The following is a 26,796-nucleotide window of genomic DNA, read 5'->3' on the forward strand; positions in this document are numbered from 1 at the left end:
AAAAAAAAAAAAAAGAAAGAAATTGATAAATTCCTGGACACTTGCACTCTCCCAAGCCTAAACCAGGAAGAAGTTGAAACCCTGAATAGACCAATAACAAGGGCTGAATTGAAGCAGCAATTAATAGTCTACCAGTAAGAAAAGTCCAGGTCCAGATGGGTTCAAGCCGAATTCTACCATACATACGAAGAGGAGCTGGTATCATTCCTTCTGAAATTATTCCAAACAATCAAAAGAGAGAGAATCATTCCGAATTCATTTTATGAGCCCAACATCATCCTGATACCAAAACCTGGCAGAGACTCAACAAAAAAGGAAAACTTCAGGCCAATATTTATGATGAACAGCAATGCAACAATCTTCAATAAAATACTGGCAAAACGATTGCAACAGCGTATCAAAAAGCTTATCCACCATGATCAACTAGGCTTCATCCCAGGGCTACAAGGCAGGTTCAACATTCGCAAGCCTGTAAAAGTGATCCACCACATAAACAGAACCAAAGATAAAAACCACATGATTATCTCAATAGATGCAGAGATGGCCATCAACAAAATTCAACAGCCCTTGATGCTAAAAACTCTCAATAAACTAGGTATCGATGGAACATATCTCAAAATAATAAAAGCTATCTACAATAAAAGCACAGCCAATATCATACTGTGGTTTTATTGGGCAAAAACTGGAAGCATTACCTTTGAAATCTGGCACAAGACAAGGATGCCCCTCTCACCACTCCTATTCAATATAGTTTTGGAGGTTCTAGCCAGAGCAATCAGGCAAGAAGAAGAAATAAAGCATATTCAATTAGGAAAGGAGGAAGTTAAATTGTCCCTATTTGCAGATGACATGATTGTATATTTAGAAGACCCATCATCTCAGCCCAAAAATCTGCTTAAATTGATAAGTAAGTTCAGCAAGGTCTCAGGATACAAAATCAATGTGCAGAAATCACAAGCATTCCCATACACCAGTAACAGACTAAGAGCCAAATCAAGAGGGCACTCCCATTCACAATTGCCACAAAAAGAATAAAATACCTAGGAATCCAACTAACAAGAAACATAAAGGACCTCTTCAAGGAGAACTATAAACAACTGCTCAAGGAAGTAAAAGAGGACACAATTAGATGGAAAAACATTCCATGTTCAGGGTTAGGAAGAATCAATATTGTGAAAATGGCCATACTGCCCAAAGTAATTTATAGATTCAATGCTATCCCCATCAAGCTACATATGACCCTCTTCACAGAACTGGAAAGAACCACCTTAAACTTCATATGGAACCAAAAGAGAGCCCACATCGTTAAGGCAATTCTAAGCAAAAAGAACAATGCTGGAGGCATCATGCTACCTGACTTCAAATTATACTACAAGGCTATAGTTAACAAAACAGCATGGTACTGTTACCAAAACAGAGATAGAAACCAACGGAATAGAACAGAGGCCTTGAAGGCAACGCCACATATCTATAACCATCTGATCTTTGACAAACCTGACAAAAACAAGCAATGGAGAAACAATTCCCTGTTTAATAAATTGTGTTGGGAAAACTGCCTAACCATGTGGAGAACACAGAAACTGGACCCCTTCCTGACACCTTACACTAAAATTAACTCCAGATGGATTAAAGACTTAAACATAAGACCTAACACCATAAAAACCCTAGGAGAAAACCTAGGCAATACCATTCAGGACATAGGTGTAGGCAAGGACTTCATGACTAAAACACCAAAAGCAATGGCAACAAAAGCCAAAATAGACAAATGTGATCTAGTTAAACTACAGAGCTTCTGTACAGTCAAAGAAACGATCATTAGAGTGAACTGGCAACCAATAGAATGGGAAAAAATTTTGCAATCTACCCATCTGACAAAGGGCTAATATCCAGAATCTATAAAGAACTAAAACAGATTTACAAGAAAAAAAACAAGCAAACCCATTCAAAAGTGGGCAAAGGATATGAACAGACACTTTTCAAAAGAAGACATATATGAGGCCAACAAACATATGAAAAAATGCTCATCATCACTGGTCATTACAGAAATACAACTCAAAACCACATTGAGATACCATCTCACGCCAGTTAGAATGGCAATCATTTACAAATCTGGAGATAACAGATACTGGAGAGGATGTGGAGAAATAGGAACACTTTTACACTGTTGGCGGGAGTGTAAGTTAGTTCAACCATTGTGGAAGACAGTGTGGCGATTCCTCAAGGACCTAGAAATAGAAATTCCATTTGACCCAGCAATCTCATTACTGGGTATATATGCAAAGGATTATAAATCATTCTATTATAAAAACACATGCACACGTATGTTCACTGTGGCACTGTTTACAATAGCGAAGACCTGGAACCAACCCAAATACCTATCAATGATACACTGGACAAGGCAAATATGGTCCATATATACTGTGGAATACTATGCAGCCATAAAAAACGATGAGTTTATGTCCTCTGTAGGGACATAGAGGAGTCTGGAAACCATCATTCTCAGCAAACTGACACAAGAACAGAAAAACACCACATGTTCTCACTCATAGGTGGCTGTTGAACAATGAAAACACACGGGCACAGGGAAGGGAGCATCACACACTGGGGTCTGTTGGAGTGGGGCTAAGGGAGGGACAGCGTGGGGTGGGGAGGTTTGGGAGGGATAACATGAGGAGAAATGCCAGATATAGGTGACTCGGGATGGAGGCAGCAAACCACATTGCCATGTAGGTACCTATGCAACAATGCTGCATGTTCTACATATGTACCCCAGAAACTACAGTGCAATATATATATACACACACATATATATATAAAAACATTTCCCTATGCAATAAAAACTTGTGCACACACACACACACACACAAAACAAAAATTAAAAAATGCTTGAGGAAATGGATACCCCATTTACTCTGATGTGATTATTACGCATTGTATGCCTGTATCAAAAATATGTTATCAACTTGATCCCATGATCAAGTTACATTATAGTAGAACTCTGTCTTAGCAGACAAGAGAGACTCTTCACTTGCCTAAAAGAAGAAGTGAGCTAGCCAGGCATGGTGGCTTATGGCTATAATCTCAAAACTTTTAGAGGCTGAGGCAGGAGGACCATTTGAGGCCAGAAACCCAGCCTGGGAAACATAACAAGGCTTTGGTGCTACAAAAAACAAATAAACAAACAAAAAAATTAAAAACTAGCAGGGTGTCATAGTGCATGCCTATAGTCCTACATACATGGGAGGGTGAGGCAGGAGGATGGTTTGAGCCCAGGAGTTCAGGCTACAGGAGTTCAGGCTGCAGGGTCATGCCATTGCACTCCAACCTAAGTGACAGAGTGAGACCCTGTAGAAGGAAAGAAGGAAGGAGGGAGGGAGGGGAGGAAGGGAGGAAGGAAGGAAGGAAGGAGGGAGGGGAGGAAGGGAGGAAGGAAGGAAGGAAGGAGGGAGGGGAGGAAGGGAGGAAGGGAGGAAGGAAGGAGGGAGGGAGGGAGGGGGAGGGGAGGGGAGGGGGAGGAAGGGGAGGAGAAGGAGGAAGCGGGGGAGGAGGCGGTGACGGCGGCAAGTTGTTATGATATGAACAATCTATGGAAAAGACCATGTGGCAGGAAAATGCAGACTGTGCCTCAGCCCTACAACTGCAAGGAACTGAAGTTTATCATATCCACTTGAGCTTGGAAGAGGATTCTCAAGATACATAATGGAATAGAGGCGAGCCAGCACTTTGATTACAGCCTGGCGAGCATAAGTTGATTACAGCATAGGACACAGCTAAGCCATGCTCAGATGCCTAACCCACTAAAACTGTGAGATAATATAAATTGTTCAAGCTGCTAAATTTGTGGTAACTTGCTATGCAGTAATAAAAAACTAATATCATAAAGTAGTACATTTTATATTCACTATTTTATGTGGTACTCTCATTTTTTACAAAATTTATGTTGTCTAGTTCTTGAGTCATTCAGGTGTATACATACTTGTACACTTGCACATACTTGTACACTTAACTCCAGCCTTTCACTGAAATGGGTGATATAATGCTAGATCGTTAAGAAATTAACTTGTAGCAAATGAAAAAAAAATATTCAAAAGCCAAAATGTAATAACAGGTTACCTGTATTCCTTTGATGGGATCACATGAATCAAAGTTAGGTATAGAGTTTACAATTTCTGAAGAAATCTTTAGTTGCATAACGTTTATACTTTTTTAAGACAAATAGAGTAGCTATTGCTTTACACATTTGGGTTATGAAAAATTTGAAATTCAAATAGGTGAAAGGGAATTATCCAAAGTCATATAGCCAGTAAGTGGCTGTTCTGATTCCCAATATGACACTCTTTCCTCCATGGTATTCCCTGTAGTTGTGTAAACCATGGTAATTTTCATAATAGTGGCATAAATTTACCTGGATTTTTATTTCCCATTTCATTTTCTGAACCTTGATGAGAAAAGTCCATCAATAAGAAAGACATTATCTCAGGAAGAATTTTAGTGCACACACACACAGAGAGAGAGAGAAAGAGAGAGAGAGAGAGAGAGAGAGAGAGAGAGAGACATATATACCTATAATCACATACATAATAATGTTGTCTCTACATATGACTATCAGAGCAAATGTTAGCCAAATATTGATGCATAGAGAGAGTTGGTGAGTTACCTGTACTTGATGCAAATCTTCTATTTTAAACTCTTTTTCTGGAGACATCTTCCTGTAACATAAAATGTTCTAAAATGCAACATGGTATTTTTAAATGCATTACTGCTTTGCTTTCTTGAGAATGTTTTAAACCATTTTAAAATGATGAAGTTTTTTTAAAAAAAATTCATATTTCTAAGAGATACAAAATTCATACAGGCTAAATTACAAATAACTGAAAAACATTTTTCAAGCCAACTTCTCACTGATATTATTAAAATATGAAAAGACTGAGATTTTCAAAGCATATTGGCCATTTGTTCCTCTTGGATCATTTTTTCTATTATAAGTTAAAGGTCAGGTTAAAATTAAGCTAAAGGCCATTTGTCCCATGAATTTCTTTTCAGGATTTGTGGAATTCCATAATATTTGACTTCATAGTTTCTTTTTAAAATTATTTTAATATTAGAGTTTAACCAAGCAAATTCAAATGCAATCATTATTTTATAATACTAAAGAAAATATTTACTTAATAAATTCTACTTTATAATAATACACATACATAAGAAATAAATAACTTCTTATAAGAATAATACAATTAGTAAGTACAGTAGAAAAGAACAGCCAAGACTGTGGAGTTAACAAATTACAAAGCATGAGCTAGACCATCAAAGAAACAATGTAAATGCTTTTTTCTTATACTTAAGGATTTAATTCTGTTCACCTATTTCTGAATTTATTGTGGTTCAATCTCTTCTTCCAATCCATTTTTGGTTCTTTGTTCTTCCCTTTTTAGCTTTATCCCATAATCATATACTGGTATGCTTATAAAAACCTGTATTTGCCAATTTTATGTTTTTAAAAGTCTATCTGTAAGTTATGTTTATTTGACTTTAAATTGTTTTTATAAAAGTAAAACATAAATTGACAAGGAAAAAAGATTAACATGTATCTTTATGTCTTACTCTTCTGAATCCTCAGATTTTCCTTTGCCTTTTTTCTTCTGTGTTTTTACAGCTTTCCTTATTCTATCATTTGTAGGCTTGGTTTTCTGTATAATTTCATATAAGACAGAAATAAAGGGTTAAAAAACAATGAGTTATACGGAAATACACAATAATATACATTATTAATGTACATTTTACCCTGAGAGTCACTATACAAAGTTTCAAGAAAAATTACTTGCATAGAAGCAAAACAAAATGACACATTTGGTCTGTTTTTAACAGCGCTTTACTTAGTGTAAGTTGTATATAAGCTAATACATATTAAAACAGTTAAATTTTTCTGACAATTACAATCAGTTATGTTATCATGTGGCATATGCCTTCCTGAAAATCACCTCACTATGCAAAAATACGCAATAAAATCTGTAAGATGTATGGGGAAAATGGGTTAGGTACACATCTTGCAAAAACCTTGTCAGTGGTATATTTTTAAAAATAAAAACCTAAGAAAAACAGTCCTATAGTATACAGTTAAATGATTAAGAATACATAAATACCATGAGAAATAGAGACCTTTATCTTGAAAAAGACCTGAAACTTGTTTGTGAAAGTGAGCATAGAATAGAGGTTGCAACTTGTGAGTTATTGTGCAGTGGCAGAAAATTATCTGAAATTAAATAAAAAGTCATACCACCAGATGTGGGCTGGTGTGGCACACTATACACAAGTGAGCCAAGGTAGATGGAGAAAGTTGCTTTCTGCTTTCACTCATTGTTTTTGCAGATGAAACTGCTTATACAAATGAAATTCAAATTATGCTCAAATTGTTTGATTATGCTAAAACAAATTTGCATTTCAAAACAAATATTAGAGCAGAACTAATCACAGTGAACTGTGTAGTACAAGATCATTTTACACAAGAAAGTAGGGGAAAAATTAACAATTAGATTATTAAAAATTTTAGGATATTTGGACAAGATGGCAGACTAGAAGTATCTCATATGTGCCACTCTCACAGAGAGGAAACTAAAGGGGCTAGTGAATATTGACTCTGCAAGCCAATCATCTGAGAAACCACATTACGATCCATCAAGGCAGCAGGGTAACATAGAGAACAGAGAGGGTGAGGTGGGCACCAGCATGTCTGGGCTTACTGCAGAGCTAGAACCTTTCCAACATGATAAAGGGTGAGTAAGTGAGGTCCCCTAGGGGGATTCAGCTCTCCACAGGGGAATGTGTAAGACTTGGAATGAGAGAATCTTGTTTCTAGACTGAGGTAGGTGAATGGGAGAATCACATTTCTAGACTGAGGTAGGAGCCACTGGGACATTTTTTAAGGGCAACTCTTGAGTCCATGGGGACTTATACAAGCCTTGGGCCCAAGGGCAGACCAGCACCAGTACCATTGCTCCAGTAAAGACCATAATTGCAGTGCCTCGGAGCTGTAAGATTTATCCATGCCTTCTTGCCAGATGGGGCTTAAGGCCAACCAAACTTGACTGGCCATGCCACCCAACCCCACCACTGGTATCCAGCTGGGCAAGGCTTGCTAGAGTTTCCAGCCCATCAGTCCTGCTTTGGTGTGAACTCAGCTGGAGGGCGCAGCTCCCTGTTTTCCCAAGAAACACCGAAAGGGCTCAGCAGGTGACCCCACCCATCCCTGCCATTGATACCCAGATGGGCAATACCTCCTAGAACTTCCAGCCCAGTGGCCATGCTACTATGTAAACTCAGCTAGAGGGTGCACCTTCCTGTTGTCCCAGGAACCAGCTAGCCTATAGAGCAGGCATCCCCATCCTCCCCCACTGCTGGTAGCCAGGAGAGCCATGCCTGCTAGACCATCTAGCTCAGTGATCTTACTTCTGCCTGAATTTGCCTCCTGCTGCCCTGGAAACACCCAGAAGGCAGGGTAGGTAACTCTATTAACCCCCCTAGCTCTCTAAAATAAATCAGACAAAAATAAAGAAAAAAGAATGTTAAAAACTCTGAGAAATTTGGGGTTATGTAGAGGTCAAATCTTTGACTTATTAGCATTCCTGTAAGATATAGGGGAAAAGCAGACAACCTAGAAAACATATTTTACTGGATCATCAATGAAAACTTACCCAACCTCGCTAGACAGGACTTTCAAATCCAGGAAATACACAGAACCCCTGAAAGGTATTAACAAGAAGATAATTTCCAAGACACGTAATTATCAGATTTTCAAAGGTCAACATGAAAGAAAAAATGATAAAGGCAACGAGAGAGAATGTGCAGGCCACTTACAAAAAGAACCCCACCCATCAGGCTAAATAAAAGTAGACCTTTCAGCAGAAATCCTGCAATCCAGAAGAGACTGGGGGCCTATATTCAGCCTCTCTAAGGAAAAAAATTTCCAGCCAAGAATTTTATATCCAGCCAAACTAAGCATCATAAGTGGAAGAGAAATAAGATCCTTTTCAGGCAATCAAATGCTAACAACATGATAGTAGGATCAAACCCACACATATCAATATTAACACAAAATGTAAATGCACTAAATGCCCCAATTAAAAGGTGCAGAGTGGCAAGCTGGAAAAAGAAGCAAGAGCCAATGGAAAGCTATCTTCAAGAGACCCATCTCACAGGCAATGAAATCCACAGGCTCAAAATAAAAAGAGAGAGAAAAATCAACCATGCAAAAGGAAAACAGGAAAAAGCAGAAGTTGCAAACCTAATTTCAGGCAAAATGGACTTTAAGCGAATAAATGTTTTAAAAATGTAAAGATGGGCAGTACATATTGGTAAAGGGTTCAATTCAGCAAGAAGACTTAACTATTCTAAATATATATACACTCAACATAGGAACACCGAGATTCATAAAGCAAGTTCTTATAGACCTACAAAGAGACTTAGACCCAAACACAATAATAGTGGGAGACTTGTGTTAGACAGAAGTCCCCACTGACAATATTAGACAGACCACTGAGGCAGAAAATAAACAGAGATATTCAGCACCCAAACTCAACACTTGACCAATGGACAAATAGACACTATACAAGTCTCCACCCAAAAACAACACAATATACATTCTTCTCATCACAACATAGCACATACTTTGAAAAATCTAATAGGCCATAAAATAATCCTTAGCAAATTAAAAAACAAAATCATACCAACCACATTCAGACTACAGCAAAATAAAAATAGAAATCAAGACTAAGAAAATCACATGGAAATTAAACAATCTGCTCCTGAATGACATTTGGGTAAACAATGAAATCAAAGCAGCAATTAGGAAGTTATTTGATGAGAATAAAGACACAACATACCAGAATCTCTGGGACACAACTTAGGCAATGTTAAGAGGGAAGCTTATAACACTAAATATCCAACACAAAAAAGTTAGAAAGATCTAAAATTAACAACTTAATGTCACAACTAGAAGAAGGACAGAAGAATAAACCAACCCCAAGGCAAGCAAAAAGCAAGAAGTAACCAAATTAGAACTGAACTGAAGAAACTGAGATACAAAAAAAAAAAAAAAAAAAAAAAAAAAAAAAAAAAAAAAAAAAAAAAAAAAAAAAAAAAAAAAAAAAATACACAAGATAAATGAACCCAGGAATTGGTTTTATTAAAAAAAAATTAATAAGATAGAGCACTAGCTAGACAAATAAAGAAAAACAGAGAGAAAATCCTGATAAACACAATTAGAGATGACAAATCAGATATTACCACTGACCCTACAGAAATACAAATAACCATCAGAAACTACTATGATTGCCTCTATGCACACAAACTAGAAAATCTATACTAGAAATGAATACATTAAACTAGAAATGGACAAATTCCTGGACACATACAACCACCCAAAAATGGTCCAGGAATAAACTGAATCCTGGAGCAGATCCATAATGATTTCCAAAATTGAATTAATAACAAAAAGCCTACCAACCAAAAAAGTCCAGGACCAGACTCACAACCAAATTCTACCAGATACATAAAGAAGCACTGGTGCTATTCCTACTAAGATGATCTTTTAAAACTGAGGAGTAGGGACTCCTCCCCAACTCATTTCATGAGGCCAGCATCATCCTGATACCAAAACTTGGCAGAGACACAACAAATAAAGAAAACGTCAGGCCAATATCTTCATGAACATAGCTGCAAAAATCTCCTTAACAAAATATTAGCAAACCACATCCAGTAGCACATCAAAAATCTAATCCACCATGATCAAATACGCTTTGTCTCTGGGATGTAAAGTTGATTCAGCATATGCAAATCAATAAATGTGATTCACCAAAGAAACAAAACTGAAAACAAAAACCATGTTATCTCAATAGAGGCAGAAAAGACTTTCAATAAAATCCAACATCTCTACATGTTAAAAACCTTCAATAAACTAGGCATTGAAAGAACAGGCATCAAAATAATACAAGCTATCTATGACAAAACCAGAACCAACATCATATTGAATAGGCAAAGCTGAAAGCATTTCCCTTGAAAACCAGCATAAGACAATGACTCCTTCCGTCACCATTTCTATCCAACACAGTATTGGAAGTCCTGGCAAGAACAATCAGGCAAGGGAAAGCAATAAAGGTATCCAGATAGGAAGAGAGAAAGTGAAACTACCCCTGTTTGGCAGTATGATTCTATATCTAAAAAACTCTGTAGTCTTGGCCTAAAATCTCCTTCAGCTGATGAACAACTTCAGCAAAATTTCAGGGTACAAAATCAATATACAAAATTAGTAGCACTCCTATACAATAACATCCAAGCCAAAAGCCAAATCAGTAATGCAATCCCATTCTCAATTGCCACAAAAAGAATAAAATGCCTAAGAATATAGCTAACTAGGAGGTGAAAAATCTCCACAATGAGAATTTTAAAACACTGCTCAAAGCGATCAGATGACACAAATGAGAAAACATTCCATGCTCATAGATAGGGGAATCAATATTGTTAAAATGGTCATACTTCCCAAGGCAATTTACAGATTCAATGCTATTCCTATCAAACTACCAATGTCATTCCTCACATAAATAGAAAAAGCTATTCTGAAATTCATAAGGAACGAAAAGCATTGGAATAGCCAAGGCCATCCTAAGCAAAAAGAATAAAGCTAGAGGCATCACATTACCCAACTTCAAACTATACTACAGGGCTGCAGTAACCAAAACAGCATAGTACTGATACACAAACAGATACCTAGGCCAATGGAACAGAATAGAGAACACAGAAATAAGGCTGAACACCTACAACCATCTGATCTTCAACAAACCTGACAAAAATAAGAAATGAAGAAAGGACTCCCCATTCAATAAATCAGGCTGGGATAACTGGCCAGCAATATGCAGAAGATAGAAACTGTACCCCTACCTTATACCACAATCAAAAATCAGCTCAAAATGGATTAAAGACTTAAATGCAAACCCAAAACTATAAAAACTCTGGAAGATAACCTAGGAAATACCATTCTGGACACAGGACTTCGCAAAGATTTCATGATAAAGATGCTGAAAGGCATTTCAACAAAAACAAAAATTAACAAATGAGATCTAAACTAAAGAGCTTCTGTATATCTAAAGAAACTATCAACAGAGTAAACAGGCAACCTAAAGATTAGGAGAAAATATTTGCAAACCATGCATCTGACAAAGGTGTTATATCCAGAATTTATAATGAACTTAAATTTACAAGGAAAAAAAGACTCCATTAAAAGGGAGACAAAGAGGACTGCAGGGAAGTTCACATCGCAGCTGGGTGGAGCCCACAGCAGCTCAGCAAAGCCTCTGCAGGCAGACTGTGACTAGGCTACCTCCTCACTGGGCAGGGAAGCCATGAAAAAAGGCAGCAGCATGACAGAAACTTACAAATAAAGCCTTACCTTCCCGGGACAGAGCCCCTGGGAAAAAAGAAAAAGTGTTTATGAGTTCTGCTGCAGCAGACTTAAACGTACCTGCCCGGCAGCTCTGAATGAACAATGGAGCTCACAACTCAGCACTTGAGCTCCTATAAAGGACAGACTGTCTCCTCAAGCAGCTCTCTGACCCCCTGTATATCCAAAGAGTCACCTCATAAAGGAGAGCTCAGACTGACATCTGGCAGGTATCCTTCTGGGACAAAGATAGCAGAAGAAACTGGCAGCAACCCTTACTGTTCTGCAGCCACTGCAGGTGGTCCCCAGGCAAGCAGGGCCTGGAGTGGACCTCCAGCAGTCCTACAGCAGAGGAGCCTGACTGTTAGAAGGAAAACTAAGAAACAGAAAGAAATAACTTCATCATCAACAAACTGGACATCCACTTAGAGACCCAATCTGAAAGTCACCAACTACAAAGACCACAGGTAAATAAATCCACACAGATGGGAAGAAACAAGTGCAAAAAGGATGAAAACAACTAAAACCAGAAGGCCTCTCCTCCTATAAGGGATCACAACTCCTCACCAGCAAGGGAACACAGCTGGATGGAGAATGAGTGTGATGAATTGACAGAAACAGGTTTCAGAAGGCGGGTAATAAGAAACTTCTCTGAGCTAAAAGAACATGTTCTAACCCAGTGCAAAGAAACTAAGAACCTTGAAAAAACTTTTGATGAAATGCTAATGAGAATAAACAGCTTAGAGAGGAATATAAATGAATTGATGGGGCTGAAAAACACAACAGGAGAACTTCGTGAAGCATACACAAGTTTCAATAGCCAAATTGACCAAGTAGAAGAAAAGATATCAGAGGTTGAAGATCAACTCAATGAGATAAAATGAAAATGCAAGATTAGAGAAAAAATGGTAAAAAGAAATGAACATTGTGTCCAAGAAATATGGTACTATGTGAAAAGACCTAATCTACATTTAATAGGTGTACCTGAATGTGACGGAGAGAATGAATCCAAGCTGGAAAATACACTTCAGGATATTATGCAGGAAAACTGCCCCAACCTAGCAAGGCAGGCCAATATTCAAGTCCAGGAAATACACAGAGCACCACAAAGATATTCCTCAAGAAGAGCAACCCCAAGGCACATAATCGTCAGATTCACCAGGGTTGAAATAAAGGAGAAAATGCTAAGGGCAGCCAGAGAGAAAGGTTGGGTTACCCACAAGGGAAGCCCATCAGACACAGCAGATCTCTCAGCAGAAACCCTACAAGCCAGAAGAGATTGGGGGCCACTATTCAACATCCTTAAAGAAAAGAACTTTCAAGCCAGAATTTCATGTCCAGCCAAACCAAGCTTCATAAGCGAAAGAGAAATAAAATCCTTTACGAACAAGCAATTACTCAGAGATTTCATCACCACCAGACCTGCTTTACAAGAGCTCCTGAAAGAAGCACTAAACATAGAAAGGAACAACCAGTACCAGCCACTCCAAAAACATACCAAATGGTAAAGAGCATTGACACAATAAAGAAACTGCATCAACTAACAGGCGAAACAGCCAGCTAGCATCAAAATGGCAGGATCAAATTCACACATAACAATATTAACCCTAAATGTAAATGGGCTAAATGCCCCAATCAAAAGACACAGACTGGCAAATTGGATAAAAAGCCAAAACCCATCGGTGTGCTGTATCCAGGAAACCCATCTCACATGCAAGGATATACATAGGCTCAAAATAAAGGGATGGAGGAAGATTTACCAAGCATATATCAGTTTGGGGTTGCTCATAAAACTCAAAATAGAGCTACCACACAATCCAGCAATCCTATTGATATGTATATATACAACCCCCTCCAAAAAAAGGAAATCATCATATCTCAGATGTCTGCACTCCCATGTTTGTTGCAGGTCTGTTTTCAGTAGCCAAGATATGGAAGCAACCTCTGTGTCCATCAACATATGACTGGAAAAAGCAAATGTGATACTTATACAAAATGGAGTATTAGTTGTAAAAAATGAGATTATGTCATTTGCTACAACGTGGATGGACCTGGAAGTCATTATGTTTAATGAAATAGGCCAGGCATAGAAAGACACACATTGCATATTTTCACTTATTAGTGGGGGCTAAAAATCAAAACAATTGAACTCATGGAGATAGAGAAAAAAAGGATGGTTACCAAAGGCTGGAAGGGTGAGCAGGAGGTAGGGATGGTTAATTGGGTATAAAAAATATATTAAAGCTTAAAAGAATGAATAAGAACTAGTATTTGATAGCATAACAGGGGGACTATAGTCAATAGTGATTTAATTGTACAATTAAGAATAACTGAAAATGTGCCTCATATACACCATGGAATACTATGCAGCCATAAAAAAAGTGATGAGTTTGTGTCCTTCATAGGGGCATGGATAAATCTGGAAACCATCAATCTCAGCAAACTGACACAAGAACAGAAAGCCAAACATTGCATGTTATCACTCATAGGCAGGTATTGAACAATTAGAACATGTGGACACAGGGAGGGGTGCATCACATACTGTGGTCAGTTGCAGGGGGCTAGGGGAGGGACAGTGGGGAGTGGGGAGGGATAATGAGCGGAGAAATACCAGATATAGGTGATGAGGGGATGAAGGCAGCAAACCACCTTGCCATGTGTGTACCTATGCAACAATCCCACATGATCTGCACATGTACCCCGGAACCTAAAGTACAATAAAAAAAATTTTTTTTAAAAAAAATAACTAAAAGAGTATAACTGGATTATTTGCAACACAAAGGATACGTGCTTAACTCAATGGATACCCAATTTTCCATGACGTGATTATTTTGCATTGTATGCCTGTGCCAAAATATCTCATGTTTCCCATAAATATATATACTTACTATGTACCCACAAAAATTAAAAAAAAAAAATTTAAATGTTTTAAAGAATGGCTAAGAGTATAACCTACCAAATGAGCACCAAAGTTTCTATGCATTAAACAAGAAAATCTTGTTGTATCCTAGATCATATATGGAAATTCGTGCAAAACCATTGCTCTCTAGAGCAGAATTAGAGACAGAATATTTAAAGAAACAACACAAGAAAGCAACACCAGAAACTGCTGCAACATCCTCAATTCATCTAAGAAGCTCCAGAGTTTTTTCAATGTGGCTCTAACAGTGTGTCATTAGAATGCTGCAAAATTCTCACACTTGGTCAGACTACTCAGTTCTTCAACATGACAATTTACTATTTTTAGGATTTTTTTATACCAATGTTCTACTCCTACTTGGCATGATACCTAAAGGGAACTGTTCCTAAACTGAACATATATGACAACCTGATCTTATATTTGACACCTGTGTAAGATTACTACTTCTCTGACTGATCAAACAGCAAATCTCCTATATGATTTCTGCTTCCTCTTCTAGTAAGAAACCAACATTATTGAATTTAGGATTTTTCCTCAACAATATATCTTAAGTTTTTAAGTGGTTAATAAAAATTCACTTCCAATGTATTTGACTTTATTCTCTACAGTTTGAATTTGCAAGCTGTCTAACAATGGCAAGAAGAATGATAAAATACAAAAGGAAACAAATTTTCCTTTTTCCTTGGCATTTCTATTTCTATTGACTCACCTTGGTATAATGAACTGGGATACACACATCACATAATTATAGAGAATACCATGAATGCATTTACAATATATTTGAAAACTAATTTATGCTAGTTTAATAAAGTCAAATATTTGGCCTAGAAATGTATTTTCAGATGTTTAAATTCTGTTTTTCATGGAATCCTTTTGGTTTTGACATCTAAAATGATAATTTAGAATATGGCATAATTTTATTTATTAAAGTACAGCTGCTACAAATTATTAATATTAAAAACATATTTAAATATCTCTTTGATTTCCATCCTAAAATAATAAGCCTTGTTAGGTGTATGCCATTTTTAAACACGAAAATTTTACCAACCTCTGTGTCCTTCAACTTTTGTAGTTCATTTTCCAGCACCAACTTCTCTTCTAATAACAACTTAAAATCACATTGCATCTGTTTGTATTCCTAAAAACAAATAATTTTAGTAATAATGAAGAGTAAAACTCTCAATATTAAAAGATTATTTAGATAATTATTAAGGTAAGAAAGTCTTCATTAACTCATGACAATAACAAAACATTGGTATTAGTCTGTACAGTGAAACAATAATTGAAGCTGAAAGACATAAAGATCTATAAGTGTCAAGGACCAGAACTATTCAGATGACTGTAGGATATTATAGTGTAGTATTTCAGAAGTGAAGTATTTCTGAGTGATGAGAGTAAAATGAGCAAAACAGACAAGACTTTCCAGTTCACATACGCATAGAAATTTCTTAAATAAACGACATAGGCATTGGAACTTTATATAGGATTATGTATCCTGACAATTTCAAGAGTCTGTTAAGAACTCAAGGACAAAGCATAATTTCAAACTGAGAGAACTATACTTACAGCATCTAACAAAACTTGATCATTTACAGCTCTGAAAAATAAACCAAAAAATTTATGTGATTAATCATACATTTATATTTTAATTTACGTAATACATTTATACATTTTCTTTGTAAATATTTTAATACAAATGAAGTTTAAAGGACACTTTGATTACCACTCCAAAAAATTTAATGCTCTCCTTAGAAATATTATTGGATCACTGTTACCTTTCCAGGACTTGTTCTACGCATTTACACAACATGGCATGTACCTTTTCCATTCTGTAATTTTTATTAGTGGGATGGATTTCAGTTTTCTTTTTCACATAAATGACATCACTGTATATATTGTTCTCAACTTACTTTTTTACTTAACATCATGTCTGAGATTTCTTCATATCCATAAACATACATCGTTCTCAGTCCTTTTAAGTGCTAATTATTATTCCATAGCAGGAGTTGGCAAACATTTTTTGTAAAGAACAAGACAGTAGATATTTTAGATTCTGCAAGCCTCATGGTCTCTATCACTATTACTCAATGAGTGTGGCTGTATTTCAATTACACTTTATTTATAAAAAATAAATTGCAGGTTAGGTTTAACATTGTTCATAGTGTGCTGACACAGTTTGGTGACATTGTTCCATAGTATGGATAAACCATAGATTATTTTTGGCAAAATAATCTGTGGTTATTTGGGCCACAGTTTGCTAACATTGTTCCATAGTATAGATAAACCATAGATTATTTTTGACAAGGGTTATTCATTTAATAAATCAGAATTTATAACAGCTTTATTAAGGTATAATTAATATGTCACACAATGCACATTTTAAAGTATACAATTCAATGTTTTTTAGTATATTCACCAATGTAAGCAACTGTCAACACTATCTAATTTTACAACATTTTATTTACCCCACAAAGAGGGACCCCAGATCCATTAGTAGTCGCTCCCGATTTCTCTTTGCAAATGCCCAGCCAGTAATCTACTTTCTCTAGATTTGCCTATTCTGGATATTTGATATAAATAGAAGCATATAGTATGTGGTCTTTAGAGACTGGCTTCTTACACTTAGCAATATATTTTCAAGGTTCTTCCCTATTGTAGCATGTTACTACTTTGTTCCTTTTTACTGCCAAATAACATTCCATTATATGGATATGCCACATTTTATCCATCACTTTATGGACATTTTATTTGTTTCCACTTTTCTGCCATTGTGAATAATGCTATTACGAACATTTATTACAAGTTTTGGTATGAACATATGTTTTCATTTATCTCATGTATAAACCTAGAAACAGAATTTCTGAATCATATGCAGAGTCTCTACTTAATTTTTTGAGGAACTGAGAAAGTGTTTTCCAAAGCAGATACACAATTTAAGTTCTCATAAGTAATATATGAGGGTCCCAATTTCTCTGCCTACTTGCCAACAAATCCTTGCCTTGTCTGTTTGATTGTAGCCATCCTAGTGGGTGCAAAGTGGCCTAGTGGGTGCAAAGTGGTATATCATTGTAGTTTTGATTTGCAATTAAAACTAGTGATGGCCAGGCCCAGTGGCTCATGCCTGTAAGCCCAGCACTTTGGGAGACTGAGGTGGGAGGATCACCTGAGGTCAGGAGTTTGAGACCAGCAGGACCAACATGGTGAAACCCCATCTCTACTAAGAATACAAAAATTAGTCAGGCGTGGTGGCAGGTGCCTGTAGTCCATTACTTGGGAAGCTGATGCACAAGAATTACTTGAACTCAGGAGGCAGACGTTGCAGTGAGCTGAGATCACATCACTACACTCCAGCCTGGATAACAGAGCAAGACTCTGTCTTAAAAAACAAACAACAAGAAAAACTAGTAACTAACAACGTTAAGTATCTTTTCATGTGCTTATTGAGCATTTCTATACCTCCTTTGGGATAATATCTATTCAGATCCTTTGCCTATTTTTAATTGAATTATTTACCTTTTTATTATTGAGATATAAGAGCTCTTTATATATTCTGTGAAGTACCTTAGCAGATATATGATTTGTAAATATTTTTCACATTCCATTAGTAGTTTTTTTCATGTTTTTTGATAGCCTTACTTGCAGCACAAAAGTTTGTAATTTTGATAAAGTTTATCTACTTTTTTCTTTTGTTGATTGTACTTCCAATGTCATATCTAAGAAAACTACCTAACCCAATGTCACAAAAATTTACTCCTATGTTTCTTCTAAAATGCCTATAGTTTTAGCTCTTCAATTTAGGTGTTAGACAATTTCGACAACTTTAGTGCATGGCAAAAATAAACAATCCAGCTTTATTCTTTTGCATGTGGATAACCCACTTGCCCAAGTACCATTTATTAAAAAGACTCTTCTTTCCCCCATTGAATCATCTTACCTTAAAACTCAATTGTTTATAAATGTAAGGGTTTATTTGTGGACTTTCAATTCTATTCCATTGTTCTATATGTCTAACCTTATGCCAGTAATACATTCACTTGATAACTGTAGCGTTCTATTAAGTTTTAAAATCAGTTAAGTGTGAGTCTTCTAACTTTGTTCTTAAGGTTGCTTTGGCTGTTCTAGCTTCCTTGTACTTCCACATGAGTTTTAGAATCAGCTTTTCAATTCTTACAAAATGTCAGCTGGAATTCTGGTAGTAATTACAGCAAATCTGTAGGACAATTTGGGAAGTACTGCTACCTTAAAATTATTAAATCCAGGTGTGGTGGCTCACACCTGTAATTGCAGGACTTTGGGAGGCCAGGGCAGGAGAACACTTGAAGCCAGGAGTTCAAGACCAGCCTAGGCAACATAGCAAGACCCTGTCCCTACAAAAAAAAATTTTTTTTTTAATTGCCAGGCATGGTGGTACATGCCTGTAGTCCTAGCTGCTTAGAAGGCTGAGGTAGGAAGATGCCTTGGGCCTAGGAGTTAGCAGCTAAATGGGCTACGATCACATCACTGCACTTCAGCCTGGGTGACAGAGTGAGACCTTAATAGCTCTAAAAAATAAAAAATATTAAGTTTAACTGTCTATGAATATGAGATATCTATCCATTTATTTAGGTGTTCTTTAAGTTCTTTCAATGACGTTTTGTAGTTTCAATGCCCAATTCTCGCATTTCTTTTTTTAAGTTCAGTCACAATCTCTTTGATGCTATTATAAATGGAATTGTTTTCTTTATTTCACTTTTGAAATGCTCATTGCTAGTGTGTTTGTTTCCTAGAGCTGTAGTAATAAAGTACCAAAATATGGGGGATTTAAGACAACAAGAATTTATTTTCTCACAGCCTGGAGACTTGAAATACAAAATTAAAGTGTTGGCACAGCACGTTCCCTCTGAAACATCTAGGAAAGGAATCTACCATGCCTACTCTAATCACTGGTAGTCCCTGGCATTCTTTGGATTGAAGCAGAATAAATTCAATCTCTGCCTCCATCTTTATATAAGCAGTCTTTCTTCCATGTTTATCTGTCTTCTCCAATTCCTATAAGGACATTAGTCACACTGGATTAAGGGCCCATCCTACCCCAGTATGATCTCATCTCAACTAATGATATCAGCAATAACCCTGTTTCCAAATAAGGTCACCCTGAGGTAGCACGGGGTGAGAACTTCAACATATCTTTTGAGCGGATACAATTCAACCCATAACAGCTAGTGTATAGAAATTCATTCGTTTTTGTTTCTTGATCTTGTATATTGCAGCCTTGATGAATTCATTCATTACTTCCAATAGGTTTTAGAAGAACTCAGGATGTTTTTATATCTAAAATTATGTCATTTGCAAATAGAGGTAGTTTTACTTCTTCCTCACCAATGCAGACACTGTTTTTTTCCTTTTCTTCCATAACTGCCCTTGCAAGAACCTCCACTATAATGATGAATAGAAGTGAATGCCTTGACTTGTTCCTGAGCATAGGGAAAAATTATACATTCTTCACCATTGAGTATGATATTGACTATGGGTTTTGTAAATGGCCTTCATCAGGTTTAGGAAGTTTCTTTCTATTCTTAGTTTATGGAATTCCTAGTACCATGAAAAGATGCATTTACTGAATTTTGTCAAGTGTATTTACTGAATCTAGTGGGCTGTGATTTTTTTCTTTTATTCAATCAATAATATACATTATATAAATTGATACCTGCATTTTAAATCAACCTTGCATTTCTGAAATAAATCCCACATGTTCATTATATATAACCTTTTTTATATGTTGTTGGATTCAATTTGCTGGTATTTTGGTGAGGATTTTTGTATTCACATTCGTAACACATATTTATCTGTAGACTTATTTTCTTGTGATTGTCTAATTTTGGTATCAGAGTAACACTAATCTCATAGAATGAATTGAGAAGTGTGAAATCTTCTATTTTTTTGAAGAGTTTGTAAAGGGCTAGTATTAACTCTTCTTTAAATATTTGATAGAATTAAAAAGTGAAGTCATCTGACCTAAGCGTTTTTTAATGGGAAATAGGTTAATTACTAATCAAATCTTTTCACTACTTATTAAGTCCAGTCTTATGTTCTTGTTCTTCTTGATTCAGTTTAGTTTTGGTCTTTCTAGAAATATATATCATCTAAGTTATCTAATTTGTTGTCATATAGTTATTCATAGTATTCCCTTATCAATCATTTACCATAGATTATTGAGCCATACTCCCACTAACAAAAACAGGTTCTTTCTAGTTCTGCTACTATCACACTGATGCAAAATAAAAATCTTTTTATATGCTTTCTTGAGCATATTGTACTTCTTTCTCTAAGGCAGATAAAAAGAGATTTGCTATATAATATGGCATACACCTTTGTTATGGCTAAACTGTGCTAAATTGTCCTTGAAAGTGGGAAATTTCTATTTCACTAGCATTCATACTATTGATTCCACCAGCAAAAGCAGTTCTAAGTGGGAAGTTTATAGCAATAGATGTCTACTTTTAAAAAAAAAAAAAAGAATGATCACAAATAAATAACATAATGTGATATATCAAAGAGCCAGAAAAATAACAAAGTAAGCCAATAGTTTAATAGAAAGCAGAAAATTACAAAGAGAAGAGCAGAAATAAATCATATAGAGACTAGAAATACAATAGAAAAGGTTAACAAAACTAAGAGTTTTCTGAAAAGATAAAAATCAGCATATGTTAAGCTGGACTAAGAAGAAAGAGAGAGAAGGCCCAAATAACCTCAGAAAAGAAAAATTAGACATTATAACTGATACCATAGAAATAAAAAGATAATAAGAAACTACCACACAAAATTACATTCCAACAAACTGGACAACCTAGAAGAAAATGAGTAAATTCCTAGACCTACCAACAACCCTAGGTTGTAAATCCCTACACCCTACCAAGACTGAAGAAACAGAAAATCTGAAGAGACCAATAATGACCAAGGAGAGTCAATCAGTAATAAAAAAAAAATCTATCAAAGAAAAGCCCAAGACCTCATGGCTTCATGGCTGACTTCTATCAAATATTTAAAGAAGAACTAATACAATCCTCAAACTCTTCCAAAATCTTGAAGAGGAAGAAATACTTCCAAACTATTTTACAAGTCAGCATCAATCACCCTGATAACAATGTCAGACATGAACATCAAAGAAAATTACAGGCCAATATCCCTGATAAATATAGGTATAAAAATCTTCAACCCAATACTAGCAAAACAAATTTCACAGTACATTAAAAGGATCATTCACCATGATCAAGTCAAATTTATCCCTGGAGTGCAAGGATGATGCAGCAAACCAATAAATTTCATGCATCATAGTAGCAGAATGAAAGACAAAACCATATGATCATCTCATAAGATGCAGACAAAGCATCTGACAAAATTCAACATCCTTTCATAATAAAGCCCATCAATAAATAGGTATAGAAGGAATGTACCTTAATATAATAAAACCCATATATCATCACCCCATACCTAACATTATTATACTCAATGGTGAAAAGCTTAAAGCTTTTCCTCTAAGATTAAAAACAAGGATACCCACTCTCCCCACTTCTATTCAATATAGCACTAGAAATCCAAGCCAGGGCAATTAGTCAAGAAAAAATAAAAGTATCAAAATAGAAAAAGAAGAAGTAAAATCATATTTGTTTCCAGATGATGTACTCTCACATATAGAAAGCTCTAAGGATGCCCCCCAAAAACTTGCAGAACAAATGAATTCAGTATGGTTGCAGGATACAAAAACCAATATACAAAAATCAGTTGTGTTTCTATAAACTAACAACAAATTATCTAGAAAAGAAATCAAGAAAACAATTCCATTTATAATAGCATGAAAAGAAATAAAATACTTGGGAATACACTTAACCAAAGAAGGAAGAGATCTGTTACACTGAAAACTGTTAAGATGTTGATGAAATAAATTGAAGAACACACAAAGAAATGGAGAGAATTGAATTCAAACAATATTGTTAAAATGTTCATGCTACCCAAAATAACCTACAAGTTTAATGTAATCCCTATGAAAATTCCAATGATATTTTTCACAGAAATAAAAATAGATTCTAAAATTCATATTGGACCACAAAAGACCCTGAGTAGTCAAAGCAATCGTGAGCAAAAAGGAACAAAGGTGGAGGCATCACTTTATCACAAAATCTACTACACAAAGCTACAGTAATCAAAACTGCATGACCCTTGCATCAGAACAGAATAGAGATCTCAGAAATAAATTCACATATATGGCCAACTGATCTTTAACAAATGTACAAAAACACACAATTAAGAAAAGAATATCTCTTCAATAAATGATGGAGAGGCTGCAGAAGAAAGAAATTGGGTCCTTATCTCACCCCATATATAAAAATAGACTCAAAATGGATTAGAAACTTAAATGTAAGACCTGAAACTGTAAAATTACTTAACAAAAACATAGGGGGAAACTTCTTGATATTGGTCCTGGAAAATACTTTTTGGATATGGCCCCAAAAGCACAGGTAACAAAAGCAAAAATGGACAAATAGGACTGCATCAAGCTAAATAGTTTCTGCACAGCAAAGGAAACAATCAATGGAATGAAGATGCAACCTATGGAATGGGAGAAAATATCTGCAAACCATACATCTGAGAAGAATTTAATATCCAAGATATAAAAGAAACTCAACTGCAAGAAAACAAATAACCCCATTTAAAAATGAGCAAATGGCTTGATATTTCTCAAAAATAGACATATACATGGTCAACAGCTATATGAAAAAAATGTTCAACATCACTAATCATCAAGGAAAAGCAAGTTTAAACCACCATGTAATATTACCTCACATCTGTTATCAAAAAACAAATGGCTATTTATACACATACTGGCAATAATGTGGAAAAAAGGGAACTCTTACACGCCGTTAGTGAGAATGTAAATTAGTACAACTTTATGGAAAACGATATGGAGATTCTTCAAAAAAATAAAAATATACTACCATGTGACCAAGTAATTCCACTTCTGGGTATACATCTAAAGGAAATAAATGTAAAAATAAAGAACATGTGGAAGATATATATATATATATATATATACATATATATATATATACACATATATATATATATATATACATATATATATATATGAACACACACATATATATACATATACATTTATATATGTAAAATATTATTCAGCCTTAAAAAAGAAGGAAATACTGTCATCTGCAACAACATGGACAAACCTGAAGGGCATAATGCCAAGAAGTCAGGTACAGAAAGACAATTACTGCATGATCTCACTTATATGTAGAACCCCAAAAAGTCAAACTCATGGAAATAGAAAACAGAATACTGGGTACCAGAGGCTGTGGTTGGTGAAAATGGGGAGGTGTTGGTCAAAGGGTATAAAATTTCAGCTAGACGGGGAAAATTTCTAGCAGAGTAATTTTAAAGTGTTCTTACCAGAAAAAAGAAAGGTATGTATGTGAGGATATTGGGTCTGTTACATAGCTTGATTTAGCCATTCCACAATGCATGCATATATCAAAACACATTTTATACCATAAATTTTCTCAATAAAAAATAAAACATTTATTTTAAAAAGCAATTATTTGAGTTTACAGGTGAAAAAAAAATATTCACAAACTACATTTTGTATCATTGTAACTTTTAATTTTTTAACTATGGAAAAATACATACAATATAAAATTTACCATCTTAACCATTTTAAGTGTATAGTTCAGCAGTGTTAGATACCTTTACATTATTTTATAACCAATCTCCAGAACTCTTCTCATCATGTAAAATGGAAGCTTTGTGTGTATCAAACAATAACTCCCCATTTCCCCCCTCCTAAACCCCCAGCAACCAACCATCATTCTATCATCTATGTCTATGAATTTAACACTACTCTAGATACCTCATGGAAGGGGAATAATTGCATATGTCTTTTTGTGACTGGCTTATTACACTTAGAAGAATGTCCTCAGGGTTCATTCATGTTGTAGCATGTATCAGAATTTCCTTTCTTGTTAAGACTCAATAATAATTTCATTGTATGTCTATACCACATTTTGTTTATCAATTTATTCATTGTTGCATAAGTGGGTGGCTTCCATCTTTTGGCTGTTGTGAATGATGCTGCAAAGAATGGGTGTCAAATATCCCTTCAACACTCTGCTTTCAATGTGGGGGTATATATACCCAGAAGTGGAATTGCTGGATCATATGGTAATTCTGTTTTTAATTTTTCAGGAACCAACATACTGTTTTTTGTAGCATATATTTTACATTTCATTTTACATTCTCTATGTTTATAATTTTCAATGTAAAAATTATACATATATAAAATCACAAAAATTGATACAAGAAATTCTAAATTTGTTGACAGCATTGTTATTTTATGCTTCAATATTTCTGCAATAAATATGTACTAACTTTCATAAACATGTTATATATGGAAAAATACAATTTTATCTGTTATTTTAAATAGAAAAATAATAAAATACAAAAAACAGCTTACCTCTCCAACTTATTTGCCTGGTTTTCAAATACTTTCAACACGGCATTAAATCGAGTAGTCATTGAACGATCAGTTTCTATTATTTAAAGAAATCAAAAATGTTAAAGGTTTTATAAATGGCTGGAATTATAGCTCTATGCTAAATATAACTGCTATAGATACGAAAGTTAAACAAACATAGAGAGGGGCTATCAGGGCTACATGAGTATTAACAGAATGCTTATGAGGAAAATAGCTACCATTTTATTAAATACCTATTATGTGCAAATCACCATGGTATATTGCATTCTCTTATTCTCAAAATAATCTAAAAGATAAGATACTGTCATAATTTTCAAATACAAAAGTTCAGGCTCAGAGAGGTTACATAACTTAATCAATACTATATATATAGTAAAACATAAAACTGAATTAATGTCCAATATATGTGACCTTCTAATGATACAGCATATCAGAGGAACTCTAGATGCTAAGAGAGAAATGCTTTAGTTGCTGTTGCTAAGTCACTAAGGTTTATGGGAAGGATCTAGCTAACCTACTAAGTTTTACAATTGCATCAAAGAACCCAAAAGAGAACCTAAGATGCTACTTAAAAGAGAACCAACATAATAAGGATCCATAATAATCAATGAACTATTAGGATAATACCACAAGACTCCTAAATCTTACAACATAAAAAGCATATGATAGAAGACAGTCCCTGCATTAAGCTTTCTGTCAGAAAAACAAGATATGAAACAAAGAAAATGTTTAAAAACACAATAGCATACAACAGTTCCTAAATATTCACTGTATTTTTTCTATTTCACGTCAAAAGTGGCATAGAATAATAAATATTTAGGAGTTGAGAAGAGAAAGTAGAAAGACATAAAGAAGCTAAGTCTTAAAGAACGGATAGAGCGTCATTAAAAAGAAAAAATAAAAAGTAAACACCTTAAGCAAAGGCAAGAAAAGTAGAAATGTGTAAAATATATCCAGGGCACCAAATATATCAAGTATAACCAAGAAACCAAGTCAAACAGAGGCTTTACTTTGAGAGAGTCAATATTCCTCAAAGATTCCAATAGGATATTGGAAGAAGCCAGTTTCATAAGAATTAAATTTATAATTTTTTGTAGGTAGGGGAGAGTAATTTAAAATGCTTACATAAAAAGTCATAGTTAATAATTAAACAATAATTTAAGAGTAATCTGATTGTAGCATATGATATAATTTTAAATTCTGTCCTAAATATGGTAAAGAACTACAAGGAACACCAACCATTATTCCAGCTACAATTTGAAAATTCAGCCCCCAGAAAGAAGAAAAAGACACTACGAAACACTCTTGGGGGAAAAAAAAGGAAGAATACAAAATGACATTAGAAAGATGAGAAAATAGGATAAATCAGCCTTAATTTTCCCACAAAAAAACAACCACTAGACAGCTATCCGTTGATGAAAATGGCCCTGTTAGGGCTCAAAGTCTCAAAGAAGGTGCAGCAAGACAGTAAAGCAAAAAAAAAAAAAATGTAGAATAACCACACAGACGGTATAGCTGAGGAGATCAGCATGCCAGAGATATCTGGAGACAGCCAAGAATGAGGAAGAGTGCAGAAACTATCACTATCAGCCATGCAACAGGTGCCACCATGGTTCCCAGCAGTCTGCTCTACAGAGAACACTGACAGCTCTCACCACTGAGGTAACTAATAACCACTGCCACCAGATAAGAGAAATGTTGCTCTATCCACCACCAGGAAGAAGCCACTATTGTTCCAAGCCAGGACTAAGGCAACTATGCCCCAGATCCATGTGTGACCCAGACCACAGAGTCACAATCTTTCCATATGTACCCAGGCTCCGGTATTGGCTAGAAGGCTGCATCATACACACCCATGCCTCAGACACCAGAGCCACCTTCACTAGGGGCTTAGCCCCTCCCCAGGCCCTAGAGCCATGCTCACTG

General features: G+C 35.4%; 1 protein-coding gene across 2 annotated transcripts in view; it reads right to left on the reverse strand.

The window, feature by feature from the left end:
* CCDC7 (coiled-coil domain containing 7) overlaps nucleotides 1-26,796 on the reverse strand; it is an 82,268-nt gene that overhangs the window by 24,056 nt on the left and 31,416 nt on the right. For both annotated transcript variants that reach the window (XM_037740925.1, XM_037740926.1), the window contains exons 9-13: nucleotides 24,850-24,925; nucleotides 15,915-15,945; nucleotides 15,397-15,486; nucleotides 5,602-5,687; nucleotides 4,658-4,709 (exon numbers count right to left, since the gene is read on the reverse strand). In XM_037740925.1, coding sequence (XP_037596853.1) covers nucleotides 4,658-4,709; nucleotides 5,602-5,687; nucleotides 15,397-15,486; nucleotides 15,915-15,945; nucleotides 24,850-24,925 — 335 coding nt within the window. The remainder of the gene's footprint in view (nucleotides 1-4,657; nucleotides 4,710-5,601; nucleotides 5,688-15,396; nucleotides 15,487-15,914; nucleotides 15,946-24,849; nucleotides 24,926-26,796) is intronic.

The sequence above is a fragment of the Cebus imitator genome, unplaced genomic scaffold, assembly GCF_001604975.1.
Source record: "Cebus imitator isolate Cc_AM_T3 unplaced genomic scaffold, Cebus_imitator-1.0 Scaffold92, whole genome shotgun sequence".
Taxonomy (NCBI): Eukaryota; Metazoa; Chordata; class Mammalia; order Primates; family Cebidae; genus Cebus; species Cebus imitator.